Source organism: Ostrinia furnacalis, unplaced genomic scaffold (assembly GCF_004193835.3).
Source record: "Ostrinia furnacalis isolate ACB-3 unplaced genomic scaffold, ASM419383v2 OfSCF1242, whole genome shotgun sequence".
In the NCBI taxonomy this organism is placed as follows: Eukaryota; Metazoa; Arthropoda; class Insecta; order Lepidoptera; family Crambidae; genus Ostrinia; species Ostrinia furnacalis.
Window position 1 is genome coordinate 135,888 of NW_021131481.1, and position 24,615 is coordinate 160,502.

At 37.8% G+C, this 24,615-nt stretch overlaps 1 protein-coding gene across 9 annotated transcripts in view; it reads left to right on the forward strand.

Moving 5' to 3' along the window:
* by (focal adhesion protein tensin) overlaps positions 1-24,615 on the forward strand; it is a 114,813-nt gene that overhangs the window by 24,281 nt on the left and 65,917 nt on the right. For 5 of the 9 annotated variants that reach the window (XM_028303431.1, XM_028303430.1, XM_028303435.1 and 2 more), the window contains exons 2-3: positions 2,771-2,879; positions 4,514-4,551. In XM_028303431.1, the coding sequence (XP_028159232.1) occupies positions 2,771-2,879; positions 4,514-4,551 (147 nt within the window). Of the gene's footprint in view, positions 1-2,770; positions 2,880-4,513; positions 4,552-13,652; positions 14,040-14,389; positions 15,009-24,615 lie in introns of those variants that run through there. The other 4 variants (XM_028303436.1, XM_028303439.1, XM_028303438.1 and 1 more) reach the window with 4 other exon arrangements.

The following is a 24,615-nucleotide window of genomic DNA, read 5'->3' on the forward strand; positions in this document are numbered from 1 at the left end:
GTTCGAGCACAAGTTTCAAGCGGCGGAACAAGACCTCCCAGCCGCAGCGAGCGCTAATGCAATTACTGCAGGGTTTTAGTGAATTACTCCTCGGAGTATACATTTCCGAGAATTAGTAGGGGCGGCGGAATTAATATCGTACCGAATCAGAATTTTAGTGGACCACTGTGAGTAATGTGAAACCTATGCATTTTTATTGCAGTAAGTGGACCCAGGCCATTGTTGCTGGCAGTATTTTTCCGTGTAACAAAGCATTTAGTGGCTTCGAATGGCCTATTCGTTTTCGAACGCTTTAATTAAGTGAATGGATACAACTATTTGTCAGTGCAGTCGATCTCATTGTTTGTTTAGAAGCACGCGACCAGCTGTTCATTGAAATTTGATTCAGTTAGTTAATGGTGCGTTGTGACGATTGTATTGTCAGTTTTGTTGTGCTGATGCTTCTTGCTACTGTGTACGGTTTTTTGTCGCACTTGGCACGGGCTGGTCGGATGCGCGCGGGCAGGTGATCGCAACAGCCGACGCACTCACCACGTGTGTGCCGGCCATGTGCGTGCGCATTGAGCTATGCGTGATGTGATTTGTTATTATGTTGGTAAGCACATCTTTTTGAATGCATTAAAGAACCCGTTTTAAAGATTCCGACTCTACATTTACTGGGACTTAACGGTTTTAAATATTTACGATGAAATATTTTAGATTAAATATCTTTTGTCTGAGTAAGTAGTATTAAGTGGTAGAGCAATACATACATAGTAACAATAAATGTAACATGCTAATAATATCTGACCAAATAACAGAACACGAGAAAACCAGACAAGCACTCGAACATTGGTTGAATGCCGATAAGACAGAGGAATGATTTATTTCGGACTTACGCAGCGCAAGCGCGGTCATGTGCGCTGCAAATGTGGCGCCACAGCCGGCGCCTGCGCAGCCGACTGAGATATCTCGCACTCCTATTACGCGCACAACTAGCCCTCTACATATCCAGGCAAATTGTACATTGTATTTGCTTCAAAACGCTGTGCATACCAATTAGAACGAGTCCAGGAGATAGCCTATTTCCTCCCCGCTAGTTTCCAACCACACATAACGAGATCTGATTTGTAGCTGTCAGTTACAATTTGCTAACGAGTGCAAAACATGTCAGGGCTTTAAGAGATAAAGATCATGGCCTACCGGGGTATTATTGAATGCAAATTGCAAGTAAGAACGAATACTTAGTACAGCGGTGGTCTGCATAGTTAGATTGAATGGAAACTAATTATTTACTCACGCATTGTGATGTCAACGGAGTGTAGAAAACCTGTTTCGGAATAGAGAGCTGATCATGGGTCGGATACTGAAAACTCATTACGCATTGCTATAATAACTTCGCACGTGTAATAATATGTTTTTACTCGCAACTGTCCGGGTAAATTGCTGTGCGTTTGTGCAGCGTTTATCTTTGCTGGCAATCATTATTATGAATCTCCGTAGCGATGTAAAAATCACAATTGATTACGGAGTTCCTGCCTGTGTCATTTGTTTAGCGAGAAATTCTAACTAAAGCAAAAACCTTTGTGCATACTTGACTGAGGTATGAATTAAAAAAAGGAGTAATTGCTGGCGCAGTGTTGAATGGGCTCGCGTGCATTGTGTAGCTAACGAAGGCTGCGGGCACTCGGGCAGGTATAGTGGGCCGGTGGTCGCTGGCCGGTGGTCGCTGGTCGTGCTCGTGCCTCCATAAATCCCGGCTCTCCCTCGCCTAGACCCGACGCTAGGGCGCGCTAGACCGAATCGTATCTATTATGATCGAATCATATGGGTGTTCGATCTGACTCATTGACTGTAATATAAATTGAACAACATAGAGATAACACTTATATCACACGTATGTACTTAAATGTATCTGGAACTCATATTACTACCACAGAATACATAATTGTTACTATGTAATAATATAAAATTATAACACTGGAACCAATGCAGTAATGCGTAATAGTAAGTGGAATATACATCCTTTATGGACAAAATTCCCTGTTCGATGATAAGGAAAATTGCTTCCAATTGATTGAATTTGCCAAAGATTATTCGCAATGATTCGGCCAAATCTAAGCAAACGATGCATGAAATAGCGGGCATCCCTAGCGAGCAACAAAGCGGCGTCATTTCACGCGCCCGCGCTAAACGGTTCCTAGTCCACGCGCCCGCGGCTGTTTGCTCGAGCTATGGGAAATGAAGTGTTGCCCAAACATGGGCCCGCCGGGACCATGACGAATTGTCGAACTTTAATATTATAGTATTGAACTCTGCCAACTCCTTAACAGTAAACTTTACCTTGGTACCAAAAGCTGGCAAACTGTAGATGGTATTTTGACGGTAGCTCGATAATTGGATATGATGATTCATACCAGTAGGTACCTCCTACAATGATACAAATTGTTCTGTTTATGATCTAAATTAACGTGCTTACGTTACTACTTACTGTAACTGTAACACTCTAATGAGCATTAATTACTCATGGACTGTATCAGTTTAATAACCATTATTTTGTTAAGGCGCAGTTACACTATGCTGATCAAACAGAAGCGTGAGCAAGCACACTGAAGAAGTGTGGGCGACATAAATGGCGAAAGTAACTGAAGTGCAATTTCTCGCATAGTGTAACTGCGCCTTTTGGGTTCCGCGCGCAAAGGGTGCCAAGAGGGGAACTTACATGACTTCAACTGTTATCCACCGATTTTCATGTTGTATCTTAGACGTGTAAAATGTTTGTTTGTTGCAGAAAGAGGGCGTGGGGCAGGCGCACGCGTTCCGCAGCAAGTCGCTGCGCAAGCCGCGGCCGTGCCACTGGTGCCACCAGCCGGTGAGCGCGCAGGCCTCATGCTGTAGAGGTACAAACCATTGTAACTTAAAATGAGTCTAGGAACATCTAAAAGTGCTAGAGAATGGTGGCTTAAACCATAAATCACTAGTCCTTCCTACATAGCCTATCAAAGTAGGTACCTATAGTCACTATTGGGCCTTAATTCTGCCGAAAAGTTTTTAGATACAGGGTATTAGTGTACTAGTGTGAACAGACTAATCGCTACGTGACATTGAATACGCAATAAAAATATTTTCTATAGCGATTTATAGCTGAATCCAGCCCCAATTAGTGTTAATAGGTAGGTCCTCAGTTTCAGTTTCATTTCGTCTTTTGTTTTGGATATTTTTAATTGCAATTTACAAAAATATCGCAAACCACACCACTGTCTTTATAGTCAACAGTAAAGTAGGTAATAATGTGACTCTACATCTCACCTTCTGGTATTTTTCAAAGGTCTCGACTACTGTTTCTATTCAAAAAATATTAGAGAAAATGTACGTTACTTTGCCAAACAAAACCGCATATTACATTGAATGTTAATGGAAAAACTTAAAAGTCTACGCAGACATAAATATTCATTTGTGTAGAGTTATGTTTAAAGTAACTAGATAAAATATATTTGTAGTTACTTAGTTTTGTGCGTAACATTATGGTTTTTTGTTTCTTTGAGGTAGTTAGTGACTTTCTAAGAGACTTTGTACTTACATTTGTACACAATGATTTGTTTGTACTCTTAACTACGCAGCATGGCATTCAAAGGTCACGATGACAAGTAGGTACAAGTATTGTAAACGAAATGCCGACGAATATAAATGTCACGTACCGAAATTCTTATTCATAAAACTATGCAATGACAGTTTGCTTATGCGCACCTGCATTAGGTACTACAAGTTTCAAATATGGATTAAGTAAAAGAAGATAAAGAAAGAGGTAGTTTATGAAGATTAGAGATTAAAGTTAATTTTTTACCTAAAATTATTACAATTTAGTCAAATGGTAGGTACCTACCTACCATCACTACCATATTGGCAACATACTCTTATAAATGAATCTATTACTTAACTTGTTAATTACTTAGTGGTTTTCAGTAATTGGATTTTTCCCCCAATTTGAACACTTTTCCTGAATATAATGCAAAAAAATGCTTAGCTCTATCTATAAAGCATACTAAAATATACAGCACTTTCATACTTGTTAACGTTTTATTTATTAACTAGTTCTTTCAGGAAATACTTCATGAAAATATACTTTCATGTCTGGAAGATCTTTAATTTCCAAACGAACAATATTGTAGAGTCATAATTAATACCCGAGGGGAGAGATTAGTTAAATAATCTAAATAATTACAGTCCACGATCTGTAACTGTTTTAAATTACAAAAAAAAACCCACAATAAATTATTTTCCTCTTCGTTGCTAACACATATAACCAAGGCACAATTAAGTATATCGAATAGCGAATTGGTAATGTGTTTATTTTGCATGACGCGAACGATTTAATATTTATCCAGATGTATAGCTTTCTCTGACCCATTTATGGATTGCTACAGCTCTTTTATAACCCTACAAGTGTATCGTGTATAATATGCATATATCTTAACAGCAAGTTCTTACTTTTTCATATAAAGTTCAGTTCTATCATGATTTTAATTTGTTTCAGTTTGCAAATATGTCTGCCATCCAGCATGCGAGAGCAAGGTACGTAACAGTTTATACTCTTATTTCATTTTAATTTTACCACTATGTGAATACCGACGTAGATTCAGTGTAAAATAAATAATCATGAAAATTTTCAAACTCTACCTTTTTTCGATATGAACGTAAAAAACGTCGTTAAAAATCACCTTGAAGAAATATCACGTATTATCTAATTATTCACGTACTTACCTACATAATTTGCCCTACTGTAAAAATATTTTCAGTTTCAAAAGGCTTGTGCTGCCATCTATATTCGGCGTAAACGTGTCGTTCGAACATGAGCGTAGGTAGCGCAGTGTTACGCATGCGCGTTACATTATTTAGTAGTTGATGCGCGAGCGACGAGATGGCGTTAAAAGGAACGTACTTAGTTTGATTATAGTCTTGAGTTTGCCTTTTTGTTAGTGGGCTACTCTATTTAAATTGTGAAATTATTTAGCCCGACAAGTAATTTTGTGAAAAACAAAAGTCGAAGAAAATCATGTAAAGATGTTTTGGTAGAGTTCCTACTAGGTACAGTTTATTCTCTCTCCTCCTGGTATTACTTGGGCCTCTACATTTGGGCATTCGAATTCGATAATATTTATACATTCCACATTACAATCATCTAACCCATTTTATTTTTATTATTTTAAAAGTCAAGTTGTAACTCAGAGTAGAATTTCGATTCGATGAAATTACAACTACATTTTAAAAAGCACTAGAAGTAATGGCTTGTTTATTACTGCGGCATAGGTATAGGTCAACTTATAAAGTCTGTAAAAATATAGGTTACGCCATTTTATGCCTGTATCCAACTCACATTCGTAGCGTCTTCGGGGATAGATCGTAAATAGTGCGCTCTACCTGCTCCTAAAGTTATTATGATGCCGCAACCATGTACGGTTATTGTTTAATATCGATGTTCCTTTGTGGAATAAAGATTGCATTTCAATGGTCAATGCATACATTGTAGTCATTTCTTTATCGTAGCTCGTGAGTTTCGTGACATTAGAGCGAGTGTTTCGCATTCTGCATGCGCTTATCCGGCTTATTTAAATTTATTCATAAAACCGATAATAGGGCGGCCCTCCGCGGCGGACTAGCTCCGATGCCAATCGGCGGGCCGCGCGGGTCACGTTTCCATTGTTCCCCGACCTACCGAAATTGGACTTTAAACAAACAATGCTCACCCGTTAAATGGATTTTGTAACAAATTGGCGACTTATACCTTGAGCTTATCAGTGGCCTCTTGAATGGCGTTGTTATTGAGATGATTACTAGCTGATTTGCTGGAAATTAGGGCTTTGAGTGTCCTCAAATTCACGGATACATTTCATTTTGAACAATAGGTTTTTCCCCAAGGTTTTCGTAAATAATAAGCCACAATTTTAAAAGATTTTTTACATTTACGTGTCCATGAATCGAACTCAAAGTCCCCAAATGGAAAGTCCAAATCATTAATCACTAAACCAGGGAGACGTTAATTTAGCCTTTTTTAATTAGTAACTGAACTCCTTCGCGTGACTTATTGTTTTCGGAAAGTTCCTTAATTTGAAAAAAAAATTGGATAATTTTCATAAAATCTTGAGTTAAAATGACTGAAAACTGATTAATGCTTCTATGGATGTAATGTTATTAATTTGCCTTGAAAAATACTTTGGGATTGAGAGTTCTCTCAGCTTTTAATGACATATATTGAAGCTCAAATGTAAATGTAAAAGGTTCACGTCGACGACGTCCTACTGATAATAAAGTTTGGAATGAAATAAGTGCTGAAATAACATTTATTTTTCTGTAAAAAGATAAGTCTGTGCGTCAGAATTTTAAACGTTTCCTGTGCTTGTAATTAGCATTGCAAATGAAATGAGTCCGTCTGCCGGTGTCAGGAAGAATTATGGATATTAATTGCTTGTAAACATAGCGCTTGACTTGAGCTTGATAGAGATTCCCAGCTTAATAAAAGTAAGTAATATAATACTGACTACCGATTAAGGAAATTAATATAAGTTACACGAGAATAAAACTTAATGTAGAGTTTTTTTTATCTACTATCTACCATAGATTGTACTTTGGGTTTTTGTAGTTTATGGTGTAAAATCAGCAATGCAATGCGCTTTAAGCTACGAGGTCTATGTATGTAATAAGTCAAGCGAATATGCTGATATTGCTGATCTCCAGAAAGCTTATATCTTGCTGTTTTTACTGCTCCCTGGCTGGTTGAAGTTAGTCACAATTTAGGTGTTTGCCTGATCTCTCTTTCGTAAATTTTCCTCAACTGCGTCATCACTAAAATTAAAGTTAGATACTTGCTGAAAGGGTTAGTTTCCAATAAACTCAACACAGTTGAAAAGGTTCATTTGTAACGGTCTGAAAGACAATTAAGTTGTTCGTTCGTTCGTTCGTTTTCAGCCAAATGACATCCACTGCTGGACAAAGGCCTCCCCCAAGGTTTTCCACAATGAACGGTCCTGCGCTGCCCGCATCCAGGCTCTTCCCGCGACCTTCACCAGATCGTCGGTCCACCTAGTAGGAGGCCTGCCCACGCTACGTCTTCCAGCCCGTGGTCGCCACTCGAGAACTTTCCTGCCCCAACAATTAAGTTGTTAAAGAATGCCAATGAAATTGAAATTGCGTAGAAGTGTTTCAGTTTCAGTCCACTGGTTCATACCTGAAAGTATTTTTCTACGTACAGAAAATATTTTTGTTAAGTAAATATGTTACTTTATTTTTACTTTAAACTTATTCAGTGATGACTCATAGTTATTTACGGATGGATGGGTAACGCTGTTTTATCATTGTCTTCACATACACAACGGTCAAAAGACAGCGGAGCTTAAAATTCAGGTCGCTGCTCCGTTGCCGTCGGCTTCTTAGTAATTGACGATTATTCACGTACTTTGGAGCGATGACAACAGTCTTATCGCTTACACTTTATTAAACTGACACATATCAGTTTTACCGCGCCTCTTACCGCTGTTTCTCGCCGCAGACAAATTAAAATATTAATATCTTAACGCGAATGTACTTTCGAAAAGTACGAGGATCCTCAGCTTGTTGTGACAGAATAAGTGACCGTTCGGCAGCATTAAGGAGTCGCAGTAATTGCCGAATATTGTGTGGGTGCTGTTATTCCCAAAAGCCCGAGATCATTGAAGACCGTTACTTGCTTTTTAAATGTAAATTGAATCGTAAAATGGCCATAAATTTTACAGCGCCGCGTAGGAGTATGGACACGCAAACGTATGTGCTTACGAGGTATACGTCGATACTGTAGTGTGAGGTATAGGTAAATAAGTCTTAATAAAAGTAAACTGTACAATCCACAGGACTATAAAGTTTTGCTGTGTGTTTAGGACTATCTGTTCTTTTTTAGAAAATATACGTGTATATTTTGGGGATTGAATTGGAAAATACAGTAAAGAAAATATTTAAAACAATTTCTTTCATTCATCCAATAAGATATCTTAACATCCATATTTGTACGAAACATCGAATGCAGAAAAGGTTTTTTGTGTTGAACATCGAAACTGGAGATCGCAAGAAATTCCAAAAAAATATTAATGTAAAATATGAACATATCGCAAGAATGCAGTGGACCAGCGAAGGGCCTGGTCGACACTCAGGCGTCCGTATCGAACACAATCTGCAATATCAATATGTGTTTTTTGGTTTTATTCGTCGGCGTGTAAAGCGGCGCGCGTCTCATTACAACCGCACGGATTCCATACAAGATACGCGGAACAGCTCATTGAACCAAAAATAAGATGAGGTGTAAACATTTAACAACTCTTTATTTCTTTACTTGTGGATTTGTCCACAATAAACAGAAGTTTCTGTTTTATGACTTTCATCATGTTAGAGTAGACTCATAAACCTTGTAGATAGATTTTTCTTTTTGGAATGTGATTAACTTAGGTCGTAACTTCGTACGCGTGGAAATTGTTTTTCAGACAGCCGTCCAGTCAGACAAGAACTCTCATTTATTTATACGATTATTGAAATGCTTCTTTTAGCTAGATGGAAGCTAATCTTAGAATCAATATTACCTACTATGTAGTAGAAATAAAATGTATTCTAGAGTATTAATGAGATATCCAACATAATAAATTACAAAAACCTGAAATTAAACTTTTAGGGCTACACTAATGCTAGAGGAACAGTTTCAAAAAGTTATTCCTGGAGTGTGTGATAATATAGTATAAAAGAGCTAAAAGCTTCAGTTTGCTTTTAGAATAAAATAATAGCAGCACAAAAAGGATGTTTCATGGATATACCTTCTTGGGGAAAGTGCAAAGTTTAAAAAAGTTCAATTTGTTTGCTTACCCAGATTTCAGTTATTACCCACTTTACATTAAGTGGAGGTCTTATAAATTATAATGGAAGAGGGAGCTTCACCTTAATGAATTCTATACGAAGGTTTCATTTCCAACCTTCTTTACGACTGCAGGCTTCTACCTAAAGACCATCGGGGATGTTCCTACGGACTAACGAAGTATTTTTATGCGAGTAGATATTATAACTTTACTACTAAGGTATCTTTGATATTATATACCGCCACCAGGAACACAACAGAAGTGTTATTATAGCCGTCAGTTTACTCGTAAAGTAATTTTAAAATTATGAATTTTTTACCGGTCCTAGAAATACAATTTGAATAAGGTAGCTTAAGTTTTTATTTAAAATTTTACTTAGATCAATCTTAATCTCGGTTTTATTACAATATATCAGTTGGTACTTCTATGTGCTTTACATAATGAGGTTGCAGTTATCCACTTAAAACTTTGATACTTTCTTCGCTAAAGCACAAATACTGGTACAACGCCAATATGCTGGAACCAATTTTCACAGGTCCGTTCTAGGTTGCATGCGGCCGCAAAATTTTATTGAATTCCCGATGTCGGCGTTCACGCCTCTCCCTGCCACGTTAGCCTCGGCTCACTCGGCGTGAATAATACGGACCGGCGTTTAGTTTGGTATGCATATTCTATGAGCATTAATTAATTGTAGGCACAATTCACAATGTTCACATAATAGGTATGCATTACCTATATGAACACTTTTGATTGTTATTATATGAACGAACAATCAAAGGAACAAGGTTGGCGAAACAGTGAAATCAATTAATTTTCACGAATACGATATCTTTTTCACAAAAATGATGAAAAATCACATTAATACAGATCAAGATCGGGAAATTCATTGTTCAATGGACAACTGAAAACATGTAATTTCATATCTTTCAAAATCAAGTTTCACCAAAGGAAAAAATAATTAAACAATGTAGGAAAACTGAAGATTTTCCGGATTTTTTTTTGCGTCACTATTTATGTCAAAAAATCCTCCGCCTTCTAAGTGGGTACTCAATATTGGAACTAGACAGTGATTGATTGATGGTCCGCAATTGCAATTTAAAAAGACTGTTAAGAATATTCTTAACAGTCGATATATCGACATCGAATTACAAGAGTCTATAAAAGATAAAGTCCCAAAGTTAGAATTGTCTTTTGGAATTACTACGGAGAGGATTATTCAATTAAAACTCAAGCCCCTCGAACAAATGTAAAGTTTGGTTTAATTATACCGGTCTTCGCCTGCGGTCTTCTTTTATAGCGACACCTCTAGGTCTTAAATTAAGTTTGTCTGGCGGACTTACTTACAAGCTTGTTGTTTATTCTAAGTGAGTTATTTAGCTAAATGTTTCAACCAACGTCTTCTGGAACAAATGAGACAGAGCAGCAGTTTAACTGAAGTATTTTTTTTTAATTCTACCAATAGAAGCTTTTAAGTTAAAAGTTTCACTAATAAATATTCTACGAAAAGCTTAAATAAAATGTACATCTGCTCAGTGGCTTTCGAGAGGTACAAAGTGGTGCCATATACTGTAAGATGAAGTTTATTAATTATTGCTAAAGTTTTGAGTCCCAAGCAAATATAAGACAGGCAAAAAATAACAATAACCAGTTTGCGACAAACCCGTCGCAGGCAATATTTCACAAACGATGGATAAAAAGTAAACAGTGAAGGGTGTTATTATGTAGATTGTAGAGCTCCGTTACACGGAGTCAATGTTCCGATCTGTGACGTCACATCTGACACTTGTTCAAACAACATAGCTAGGTAAACAAGAAGTCTAGACTATCAAGTTGGAGTGGGTACTTCACTTAGGCTGGGTTACACCATCTTACTTTGACTTTAACAAACGTCAAAAGTCTGTCAAACTCCATACAAAAAGCACCGGTTATCGTTATAAGTACGGTCAGGTGGTGCAACTCAGCTTTAGTCATTTGATGTAAACTTTTATGTTTATCCTTTGAAACATGCGATCAAATTATGCATTTATTCGGTCATACAGCCACTCGTGCTTGCTTATCTTAGTTTTACGGCCAAAAATAAGCTTCGTTCTTACACTAAATAAGCGTTTTCAAAAGACACAATAAGTAAGTACTAAAAATCGAAAGGGAAAAATACTGAAATGCCTTACTTTATTCTCCTAGTATTAAACATTGACGAATTCATTGCCCTCGAATGACACGGATTTGCGAAATAGTATCTTAGTAGCAGTACCTCTAGTAGGAAAAACTTTCGAGTTCGTTTCGTTGCGTATTCAAAGTGTCATCGAAAAATTTTGTATGAAAAATTAAACAGCGCCCCCTATATTATAGCCGCCCTAGGGGGCGCTGTTTAATTTTTCATACAAAATTTTTCGATGACACTTTGAATACGCAACGAAACGAACTCGAAAGTTTTTCCTACTAGAGGTACTGAACATAGGATTTATTACCGCTGTTTTACTCGAGATGCTCATAATTCATGCTCAACACTCGATTTAGTGCCTCACTTTTTTATTCGAATATTACTCGATGCGAAAATGAAAAGCGAATATTTGTTTCGCTTTGAATCATCAAACTGGGTCATCAATGAATAGGAATTAGTTATATTTAATATGCCTCTGGCAGTTTAAGCGAAAGTTATATAGCGGTTTTGAAATTGTTTGTACAGGAACCGATTATTTTATATTACAACTAAATTTATGAGACTTACTGTAAATCTAACTAAAGCTAGATTAATTATAAAACTTGTGAAATAAATTGCCTCAGTAGCAAATTATAAGTAAGTGAGCTTTTTACACAATACTATCCCACTGCAGGGCAAAGGTGCCATGGGACCAACAATCTTGGTTCAATATTTGATGGAGGTTTATATGATAAGTGGACAAACTTTCAGTCAAGTGCTTAAAGTCCGAAGATTATGCTTAACGACTAGTGATAACATCAAATGAATCTTGCCGAGACCAAGTTTTAACGGTCTTAATCCCGATTCACGGAAACGTTTGTATAAATGCCGGTTTAGGACAGCAGTGGTTTAGCCGTCATTTTGACACAATTTTACCTGCTACTAACTTGCTATTGTTTGCAGTCCAAACCGCGAGACGTTCTCAGAAAGACGAAAATGTGACTTCGATTACGATGGCTCTACCATAGCCAAATATGGTCTGAATGATCACCCATCCATTGAAGATGGCGATGTAGGTTGCTTAATTTCGTCAATCAACTAAAGCGTTGCCGCTATCAAGCTACAAGCACCTCATCAATTTGTTCAGATGAGATATTGCCTAATTTAGGAAGCTGTATTATAATAATTTAAATGCACGTTAACACGTACAACACAGCTGTTAAATATTTTTTTGGTAAGATGAAAATCGATAACTCTTATCGTAAACTCGCTAGAGTGCAGTGTATTTTTAATGCAGAATATAAAGTGCAGAAGGGGAGCTCTACTTCTCGAAACGACTTGGATATATTCCCAAGGTCGTTCCTCTGCGAGGCCTTCCAAGTTGTAAAATTGTTACTGACTTTTTGAAGAGACTGGCCTCGAATTCCAGCTTTTGGAGCATTCATTTTTAAAGTTGGCTTCGGATGTGTCCTTAGAGTCACTGTTTGTGAAGTTACACGCGACGAACTGTAACATTATAAAGTACGGTCGACAGCAGCATGTAAGACTCTATTTTGTCGCAAAATAGCACTTGTTACAACTTCATAACATGCCACAGTGAGTTCATACAAATAGCCCAAATAATGAAATATGTTTAAAATATTCCACGGTGAACTTCGAAATTAGTCAAAAATCCTTTGAAACCTAGGTACCGTATTTTGTAAAAGAGGAAAACATGCTGCGACGACCCGAGATAACCTGCGAAAAGGGTGAATGATCATGAACTTGATTAACATCAATAACTGGTTGTACGTTTTTGATAATCTTGGAAGTTATTGCTGATTACATTAGTGATTTAGCCACACTTTAAAGATGATTAAGCTCTAACAAATTCGCTAGTTGAGACTTTCCATTATGCGTTTAGTTCTGCTAAACTTTAGGATCAATTTCCATAATATAATATAGTTTTCAGTGTCATTAAATGATCAAAAAAGCTGTCACACCCGCTATCGCTTACTCGCAAGTGCGGTTGAACTTAGGAGTCGTCGCTGCGAGTGAAGCCGCGGATGCGCGCGGCTCCTGAATGCAAATTGCCCTCCTCTGTTTATTGACCTGACGGCTACCCGGAATCCCTGGTCGTTTTGGGAATCTGTTTTTGTGATTGAAGTCCAAAGATGCCGCGCGTCATAATGACTTTACTTGAGCCAAAAATATCTTATTAGCTGTTAAATAAAATACACAAAATGTTGTTGATATTTGAAAATTTAAAATATAATATAAATAGCCTACTTACTTAATTTTATGTCGGTAATTCCAAAGCAAATATTTTTAGTAATTAGGCAAATTGGAGGATAATTAGGTCTTATTTATTATCAACGCTTATCAATGAAAAGCTACTAGTGTGCGTGGGTTATTTGACTGGCTAATTAAACTAAATCGACTGACGTGAGTCATTCGCTCTGTTCCTATAATCTTGCTAAGCTGGTTAAACGCTATTAGTCCGAAGTTATGCGACGACTTCGCCGATAGTACCGAGAAGTAACGCGAGCTGGAGCGTGCCGGCATGCGAGCGGCGGGATTGCATCTCCTTGGTACCTGGAAGTGGATGTGGAAGCTGGAGGCGGCGCCGCGGGCGCGGGCGAGTCAGGTGCAACGCTCGCCCTCGTGCGCTGCGCCCGCGCCGCCGCCTCAGTGCCGCCGCGCGCGCCGACTGGCCCACGCGCACGCGAATTCACGCATCATTTCGCAAACGCACCCCGACCGAACCCAAACAAAACCATCCACACCGCAGCCTATAAATAACGCTAACGGCTACCATTGAAGATCTCGCGAAATCTGTGCAAATTCTGTTGTTATTATGTTATAAATTCCGACATAATGGACTATTAAGAACTTTGGGACCGAATAAGGAGAGCGCTAGCTGAACGTCTGCGGTGATTATTCTTAATGGTTACTCTTGTTTATGGTTCAACGGATTTAGGTCTGTTACATAGGCCTATGACGGTAGTTGTGAAATCACAATCGAACATTCAGTTTAAGCTTTCAAGCTTCATGACGCTCACTTCAATAAAGTTGTAAGTACATAGCGAATGTAGAGCAAGGATTAAACTATCAATACAATGTCTAAGACTTAAAAGATATCACCTATTGCCTAAAATGACTCGTATTATCTACCTGCGTAGCTTGCCATTTTATTTAACATATTATAATTTTCAGTCAAATGCAAATGATTTATCGAAGCCTTACGGCGCGGATGAGAGACAGTCAAGGCCGCTGCATGTTATTTGCCATTTTCTCTTCTCAATGACCGACAGCATATCGATGTTATATTTTAATATTAAAATCTGAAAGTAGTTTTGATTAATGTTAATAATACTGATAATTGCAACTTTTATGATAAGAATGTGCTTTGCTAATTATTTACATACAGATATGCATTCGATAAGCTTTAAAAGAAATGCCATTCGATTAAGCGTGCATTCAAGCCATGTTCAAGGTGAAAAGGATTTTTATCACACCGAAACTAGATTCCGATATTAGTGGCAATGACGATTGCGGCCGATAAGGTGTGTTATGCCACACAACTTATCGATAAGGCGCTTATTTGAGTCACGTATGCCATTGCTTAACGCACAGGTGCTCTGCACAGGTTATACCAGTAAGCGGATGGTTTAGTAAATAAACGTTAAAGTTACATAATTTGTCATTTGTCATTTGTGTGGTCTTTCAGTGTTGTGCTCAAAGCAGTTCCGTGTTGTACAAAAGGGTAATGGACGAAAACATGCATTACAATGAAAGGCAGACTCTTACATTTGAAACAATGTGTTACACGGCTGTGGTGCGCTAATGACTGCTAACTGAAGAAAGCTCAGCTCGCGTGTGCCGCGGATAGTGCAGTGAATTGTGTCCGGTTTGGAACAGCACTATTTGCATAGTTCACTCCTGATACTGTGTTGACTTAAATTGAATTGGAAATGTATCGGAACGGACCTCTCACCAGTAGCAGCAGCACCTCGACGTCATCTGGCTCGTCCGATCTACGGGTAAATACTATTTTGTTCTTTAAAACTTTACCTCGTATTGTTGTAGATTTGGAGATCGTAATGGCCGAACTTGTAAAGTACAAATATCTAGAGTTTATTTACAGGTACAAAGTAAATAAACTCTAGATATAATATAAAGTTCGAATGAAATGCCCCTCACTTTATTATTCAATACCGGTTCGGTTACAAAATTTTATTGTATTTTGATACTTATTGGATTTCTGATAGCACACAAAATGTTTATTACATTGATTGATTTCTGAATACCTCGAGTCGCTCGGGTCAGTGGTTTTTTTTAACGACCGTTCGTGTTTTGGCTGCTTGGAGACGAACTTTTGTACCCAATATAAAGCTCCACTCATGTCAGAACAAAGCTCCTTGTGGTATTCACGTGCGGCAATAAAGCTTTTGTGTGCCTACTTTATTATTAACTATTAAAAACCAAGGCTAACAATTTTATTTTTAAACATTAAATCATCTTATTTTACGAAGAATTACATTACCTAAAGGTGAAATAATACTCAGTACAAGATTGCTTAGTCGAGCCGGCATTTCTTGGGAGAGCACTCATGCGCTTGCAGTTCAATAAACTGAACGTAAGCAAAGGTACTCGCTGAACAAATAAAATGGCAAAACCACGACTCGCCTTTGAAATACGCGGGTCACATGACACTGACACCGCTTAGGGTGCTCTCATAGTGAAGCCGAGCTTTAATGAAGCTTCAAAGATGTCAGATTAGCGACAGGCCTCGGGCTTCTCAAGTTTGTGGTAATCGGACACTGGAGAACGTCAAGCACGTTAGAGCTACACTTTATTTTTGTAACTTTAGACGTTTAAATATAGAACGAAGTCACGTTAGCACCTCTGATATTTTGCCCGATAAGATACCAATATGTAAATTTTTAGATAAATCAAAAGTTCGGTACTTTTCTAGATGATATATTGACGTGGGAAGTCAAAGATAACAGTACCCATTTCATGCATCAGTTATGCGAGTGAAAGTGAAGTTCACATCCCTTTTAGAAGTGTCTGAAAAGTAACCGAGAGTGTATGCAGAAAATCAGAAATGGCGACTGATTCACTATGTTTGGCCGGAATGCGCGCCTGATCCTCGCCCGCGGCGCGCGCGCAGTACCGACGCTAAAATGCATATTACTCCGATATTTACCGCTTCGACTAATAATAGCTTTAGCCAATAATTTGAATGAATAATTATTAACTTTCCCAGTGACCAAATACCTCAATAAATCAGGATTTGTTACGGACTGTAATGGCTCCGGCTGAAGTTGATTGGACCTTTATTAAATATCCTCGATAACTAATTACATATCTGCAATATTCGTGACTTGTTGGATTTCTTGGCTTATTCTTGTACGATGGAGACCTATCTTGCTAACATGTTGTTGTTTCAGCCAAATGACGTCCACTGCTAGACAAAGGCCTCCCCCAAGGTTTTCCACAATGAACGGTCCTGCGCTGCCCGCATCCAGGCTCTTCCCGCGACCTTTACCAGATCGTCGGTCCACCTAGTAGGAGGCCTGCCCACGCTACGTCTTCCAGCCCGTGGTCGCCACTCGAGAACTTTCCTGCCCCAACGGCCATCATCTCTACGAGCTATGTGCCCCGCCCACTGCCACTTGATTTTAGCAATTCTGCGATTCTTGCTAGCATAATGAATAGATATTACATAAAATACAAATTAAAATCAAAATCAAAAATATTTATTCAGTTTAGACCACAAGTGGCACTTATGAACGTCAAAATGTAAATAATAAAAAAAGAAAAGGTAGCCCTTATGGGGCACTTTACATGTCTCCTTATCTTTTGGGCCCTACCATTATTAATACCATACATTAATTAATTTTGTAACCATCGCGTGTTTTCGCAAATTAAAAAATACCACAGACTATCCTTTTATTGCTTTATCAATATGTCACGGATTAATCGTATGAGAATCGTAATCGGTTCTAATCGATTCGCATAATTCGTAATTCTTTTGACGAAGGTATTTTCGGGCGGGTCAGGCGCCCGCAGCGGGCATCGGAAAACGGCCACAAACACCAATTTGGCGAGCAATCACAACTTGTTTTGACTAAATTGCCGCTTCCGACACACATCACTGACTCGCAAGATATGAATATTCAACGACCCGACCGCCTCTAAAACGATATGGAACTTCTGTTAAATGTTTAACTTTGTTTTCGACATCGTTCAAACTAGGCTAGACCTATTTTGTGTAAAATATTTCCTAAAGTTTCTGAGTTTGGTGCTAACGTTGAAGAAATAAAAATTTTAACTATTTTACCGCAGCCATTATGTGGAGTATTTTTAAATTGAAAGTCTCTACATTTATACTTACTTTATCTTTAATCTGCTGTAAAAATGCTGTCATAAAGTTTGTCTTGAACTGCATAATTGACATCTGACCTCGTCTGAAGTAGGTAGATTATTCCATTAACTCTACTAAGGCTACAAGAATGCCGCTGCGGCAGCTTCGTCAAAGAGCTTCCAGCGTGAAATTATTAAGTTCACACTTATTGTAAGCTTGCACAAGTTGCGCTGAGCTTTCCTTTGATGCTTTAAGCAATTATTTATTTTATGTTATGCTGCTGTACTATAACCACTCTACTATAATAGTAACTTATTGGTGTACATAAAGACTTGGTAAATAAATAACAAATCAATTAATTATTTAGAACAAGTATTAATTGAAGCGAGTAAAGGTTTATTCTATTCAGTAACTACTAGACTTAACTCGTTATTCCATAGCTTAAATTATTACTCCTGTAAAACGAGCAGGAATTAATGACTTAAATTATAAGGACCAAGCTAATGTCACACAAATTACAATCGAAATTAATTCAGAGCCCCGCGAAATAGATTGCGAATAAATTCCTTGAGCGCGCCAGTTAATTACGTCTTTAGTCAACCGCAAATCTGGCGGCTGTCGGGCGTTTGTTATGTCACGAGGGTGTGGTGAACTTAATGCCTCTTCCGGTGGGTCGCTCGATACTTTAAATGTCACCCAGTTCGGAACGGGAAGATCGTGGTGTGGACCGGTATGGCCTACGCGGAGGTATGCAAACTTTACAAACCCAAGTTTTATAGCCTGGCGCGGTGAGATTCGCGAGCCGAGAGCGCGGCGGTTGGCGGCTCACAGCGCACACGCACAATTTCTTGCGATATCATTTAAGATTACGTTCCGTGTTCGATCTATTGTTCGATGTTTTAGACAAGGAAATCGTTAAGCACTAGGAACTAGTACCTACTTGATATCAACTAACTTGAATTGCCCATAGCTGTTAACGTCATATTCGTGTTTTTTTAAATATTACGTGACACGCTCCACACAAAGTTTCGAACTCCTGAAGTTGTTTCTATTACTTTTGTTGAGTACTGCAGAAAACTTAACGCATTTAAGCCAACCATAACAACAAATATGTTGTGCAAGACTTCAGTGGTTGAAACCACACATTCGTTCCCTTCTTACTTGAAAGGAAAACTTCTGCCAACTCAAAGGACGTACTTACTTACATAAATGTATAAAAATTCATAACTGTTTTGCCCTTTAACAAAAGGGACTGCCTTATTAGATTTGTTCCAAAATTTGCTGTCCCTTTAGGCGATGAATATCACAAACTTTTGTGGAACAACTGTAACTCTCATCGCCTGAACAAAACGTCGCGCCTGTAAACAAAACTTTCTGCGAATTAATTTAATATAATCAGGATTGTTCAAGGGGCATGACATTTCGGATAATCTTTATCGTTGTACTTTGAAACATAAATGAAAATATGAATTACGTAGCTAATTATGTATTTGCTGATAAGTTACCTACTATCTGGACATAAGATCACCCAACTAAAATACAAAAATAAATGCATTGACAATTGGATAATACAGTCAGTTTCATTTCTCATGAATGTCTGGAGCGCTAACAATGCAAGGTCGTCTCGGTTGTTGGAGGAATTTGGTCAACCGTAGGGTAGGTTGGGATATTTATGCTATCTTTTCGCAAAAAATCTTTGAAAGCTGTGCATATTTTATTTAAATAACCATACGCAAAGAAGAAAGTCCAAAATCGACGCATATAAATCTGCGGGATCAGGCACGATGCTTATTTATATCAGACGCTATAAATTCACGGCCGTCTGTGGTATTCGCGATTGTGTTAGTCTGTTTGCATGCTTACTAACCACAAATAGTTTACATTGCTGATTTCTCAGCGAAAATGCGTTCTATTACATCTCGCCGTGAGTGGGAATTGGATGAGATCGATACCTTTGATATCATATTTGCAAGTTCAATGACTCTCAAACGACTCTGCCAGGTAGGTAATTTGGTTAAATTGGCATTTTTCTTGATTCGATGATAAACTTTATGATCTATTTGCGGTTCTTTTCGTTAATAAAGAGCGGTATAAAAATGAGGCGTGATAATTAAAACTTTAAGTTTGTGATTGGAGGAACCGTGAAGAAATATGAATACTTTTGAGGTTTGGAACAAGATTAGTAGGTATGATAAGTTGGGTGTGCCTTATGTTTGTGTTAATTAGGCTGAAGTAAGTGCTTTCTCTGTCGCTCATTATCTTACGACCACTCTCGTTACGGTTCTACCTGGCTGAATTAACGGTAATAACCGTAACTCCATGTGGGTTGCTTAGCTCCCATACAATGGCCTCAAAGGGCTTAAATGAACGAAACTGTCGTAGATGCCGTTTTACTATGTTATCGTGTGGGATTACCAAGAGAACTTCTATGAGGAATGTCATCCCTATCTACCGTAATTAAACCCACAGATCTTATTAGGTAGGTACTTCTATGTCTAAAACGACAAGATTTATGTATACTTAATATTACAAAACAATAACTAAATGACTAGTCTATAAATAGAGGTTAATTCTCAATATCTTTTGTTCTAAATATACCTTTGGTATCTGCCGGTTGATACAGTTTTTCGATTCGGCATGTTAATTTTTTTAAACGCGGTGATGTGTGTGATGATGCGAGGAGGTTTAATTGAAACGGCGCAGGCGCACAAAAACATCAATAACGCCGATCGACCCGGAACTAGCAGTCAATCATTCCCACTGTTGGAGCCGCTTCATCATGAAGCGGCTCTGAATTTTAAAATATTTTAAAGAATCTACCTTTACAATATTATATGGCGTGTTTTCAACATGCACGATTGCCTTTGTACTTTGGGGCCGTCCATAAATTACGTCATCGATTTTTTCAGATTTTAGACCCCCCCCCTACAATCATCCTAGCGTCATTTCTTAATGACCCCCCCCCCATTCTCCCAAAATTGACGTCATTACCAGTTTGACAAAATTAAAACACTTGTAGAATAACCTTTTATTTTATTTTTAATAGATNCCCGAGCTCTCGATAACTTATCACACAGTTATAAGAGGATTTTAGCGCTAAATGACGATTATGAATAACAATTTTTATCAAACGTTTTATAAACCTCTAATAAGCATTTGATAAAATGTGAAAAATGATTATGAATAAGACCGTAACTAAATGACTAGTCTATAAATAGAGGTTAATTCTCAATATCTTTTGTTCTAAATATACCTTTGGTATCTGCCGGTTGATACAGTTTTTCGATTCGGCATGTTAATTTTTTTTAAACGAGGTGATGTGTGTGATGATGCGAGGAGGTTTAATTGAAACGGCGCAGGCGCACAAAAACATCAATAACGCCGATCGACCCGGAACTAGCAGTCAATCATTCCCACTGTTGGAGCCGCTTCATCATGAAGCGGCTCTGAATTTTAAAATATTTTAAAGAATCTACCTTTACAATATTATATGGCGTGTTTTCAACATGCACGATTGCCTTTGTACTTTTAACAACTGCAACATTTGGAAGAAAGCGGAATCTTTTAAAGGAAATAATCGTCCCTTAAAAGCATTTACTCGCTTTTTCTTTTTAGAACTGCCTTGAAAAAGCAGCACTTCATGGAGTCATAATATTTGTAATAAACATGAACTTTATTTATTATCATTCTAAAAATAAATGTGTTGGGATTTCAGCGACTTAACTCTTTCAATAAATATATTACGTGTACCGAGTAAATCCATTTGTAAGTTACACATTGGGACAGCTTAACTTCGATGGTGAGCGCAATCGTATTAAAAACGGTCCACATTCCGCACGATCACAGATCAGAAGGAAAAAGCGATTAAAGCTCGACGCACATAAAGCTTTCGGTCAAAGACTATTATTGAAATACCAATGTTCTTCGTCTATGTGATAAACTTGGGTAGGTAGTCTAAAATATTTATCGTCTAAGATTCTTGCTATATTAACGGGAGCGGATGATCAATGAAAATGTTGAAAAAACTGGAAAAACAATTCAAACTATTTTCACACGTCGAAGTCGCCGTTATAAATAAGGCCTTTGTGATATACTTACTGTAGAGATATTGTTTAGGATCGGGGTGGAATCAGGATAGTGTCTAGGTTTCTTAGTGTGCGGCGGGCTTTAAAAGCACCGTGGCAGCTTGTGTACTCGCTGCTAATCGCTTTATGACAAGCGGATTTTTTGCGCCCGCGCCGCCAAACCATGATTTCGACGCGATACATCGAGATTGAAAGAGCCGATAATCGATTTCTTGTTAGCGTTCCACTTTGGGGTTACAGAATGAGCAGGAAAAACCTTTTTAAAAAGAGAAATAAATATTTTACTTTAACGACTCTATCACAATTTATTATGGCTATAAACATAATTGATAGAAAGAACATAAATGATAATAATACAATGACTATAACTCTGTATTAACTTTATGCATTCATTCATATCAATTTGTCTGTCATTATTCAGTAGGCAATAAAATGCTTATTGTAATTTGCATTCGCTTGACTTACCTCTCTTTATAAGTGGTTTTATTCGTACTAGTATTATATTCTTTTTAGTTTACTACATTAGCATTCAACTAAATGCATAATATTAAACATTTAAAATGATGCTACATCGAATAATAAATAATAAACTTTGTTATAATTAAGAAGCGTCATACCAATCAAATAAGGTGATTGGAGCGGAAATGCCGTCTTATAATTTTGGCGATATTCGATGACGAAGTGGTCCCGTCACTTGAAGAGTCTGCGTTGCTTATTTTGGTAGCTCTCAAATATTTTGGTCAGGCCCTTCACAATTTGCTGTGACGCGCTATCACAAGCGCGGTCGCGGGCGCAGCGAGTATCTCGTGCACTTTAATTGCCCGGACAGCCGATGTCGTCCGCGGATTGAGTCGTCCGGCGCGCGCGCACGCAGAGACCCAACATTCACTTATTTTATATCACGCATTACCTGCGGAATTGAGCTGTAAATTGAGAGGAACTAACAGATATCTGATTTCAGAAAAGTGTTCATTCAATTCCAAGAATTTCACTATAATTAAAACATTGTTGACCAGACATCGATACAAAGATGCAACAATTTATTTTTGATGAACTTATTAAATGCTATGACTGTCCATCTAAATCTGTTTCATCTGTTAGACCTCATTTCGGTTGATAGTTAAAACCAAATGTGAAAGCAGTTTCATTCCAAGAACTTTAGTGAGTGATTTATCTTTATTAACAATAAAGAGTATCTGGTTAAATTAATAACGTGGATGCAATAAAGTCTGTTTGGAGCGAAATGGGATTGCGCAGCGAGCGGAGCCTCCGCCGACGGTATAATTAATACCAACACGCGGCAATTTGTGCTTTAATAACTATCACTCGATATCTCGTCATCTGCCTCTCATATGTACGCTCACGTTTAATCAAAACAATCATTCGTGCACAGTAGTTAATTACTTTAAATTAATTGCAGCCAAATTCGTTCCGCGTTTTGTAGGTCTTTGTCGGTGTAATACTGCCAAGACTAATATATATAATGGAAATTGCTCTCGATGGCCAATTATCGACATTTAAATGAAAATCATCTCATAATTACCTAAAAATGTTGTACGTTATAATATTCCTGGAAAAACATTACGAAAACATTAGATAGAGTAGGCATTGTGAATGAGGAAATACGAGGAAAAACAGAAAGCCTTTACAGAGTACGAAATTCCTCAAATTACGTAAAGTAGATTTGTATAGATCTGTGCTATCTTCGGTTATATCCGTTTATAATACGAGCAGCACGCTGAAAGAATGAATCAGTCCACTCCACTCCTGAAACCGACATCTGTTGTGGGGCATGTCTGGTTAATAAATCGACATCGTTAGTTCTAATTTGGTAGAGTGCGTAACGCTGCGGTTAAAAGGCCCAATGAAAATAAACTGCATAATAACTTTGCGATTTCCTGATCGACCTACAAACGGAGGCCTGGTTTCGATCAGCTCGATGGTCGTCCCCGTCTTGAACGCCATGGTTAAATGCGAAGTATTTACGGCGCGCCAATGCGCCACGTGGTGGTGGGCAATAAATAATAACTTACTGCATGCAGATAACAGTACTAAAAGTTATTCATACCAGAGACGGTTGATTGACTGAATGTTATTATAACTACATTTATATGTATAGTTAACTATGTAGGTATGTATATTAAAAACACACTTACCAAGCTGGGTAATCGATTTGTTTGTCAATTAAAGTTTTAAGTTAGGTTACCACATCATTTTCTTGAGCTTTGTATGATGTTCTAAGAATCTAAACAAGCATAATTGCAGGCAAGCTAAACGATTTATACCCGTCGAACACGACGCCAACAAAGGCTTGTTGAATTATTTTAATTTACTAAAATACCAGGCAGTAGCAGCAATAAGCGAGATATATTGGTGAACTCCCTTCAAATTAATAACGTTTCTTGCGGCACCCAAAACGTTCTGAGAAAAATGAACCCTTCAGTTAACAATGAGCTAGTTAACTTCACGCCTTTTTTATTTCACGTGAGAACACAAGTCCAGGTAATGGATACTGATGGTGGTTCTTACGGAATCTCATTAGGTGGCGAGTGAAAAATGCGTGCGCTTGAGACCGATGTCCGCTGTAACTTACGATGACCGACGGCTCTACATTGCCTACTCTATGTCTTGATAACACCCTGAGGAGTTATTGTGAACGTCTTAATAACAAAGTTAAGTTTTCTGAATTAATCATCATTCATAATTTCTAAACTTGTATAACTTTACGACTAACCTAAGAAAACGTCATTACTTAAATTACGCAGTTTTTCATTGCATGTTGTTTGTCTGAAATAGGTATAGTAGATTTATGAGTCACATACCTAAATAAAAATAAACGAATACCTACTAAATTTGATAATTTCCTAAAAAACTAGTTGGTTTTTTCCACAAAAATTAAGGATAGATACTTCAGTATCGATTAACAAATAAGTAGAGCTTATTTCAAGGTCCCAACTTCCACTCGTAGTTACGTATTTGGAAAGGGTTAGATGCGGAGAGCTTTTAAAAGATAAGTCTACTGCGCGCAATTTTTGACATGACATTCCTACAATCTCGCTACATTACATACCTTACCTACTAAGTTTGTGTGGGAATGTATGAGAGTAATTTTACCTCAACATAATGTAATGTGTATGTCGCAGGCAAATTGTATGATTCCGCATTTTACAAACGGCGTCGTCAATTCACAAA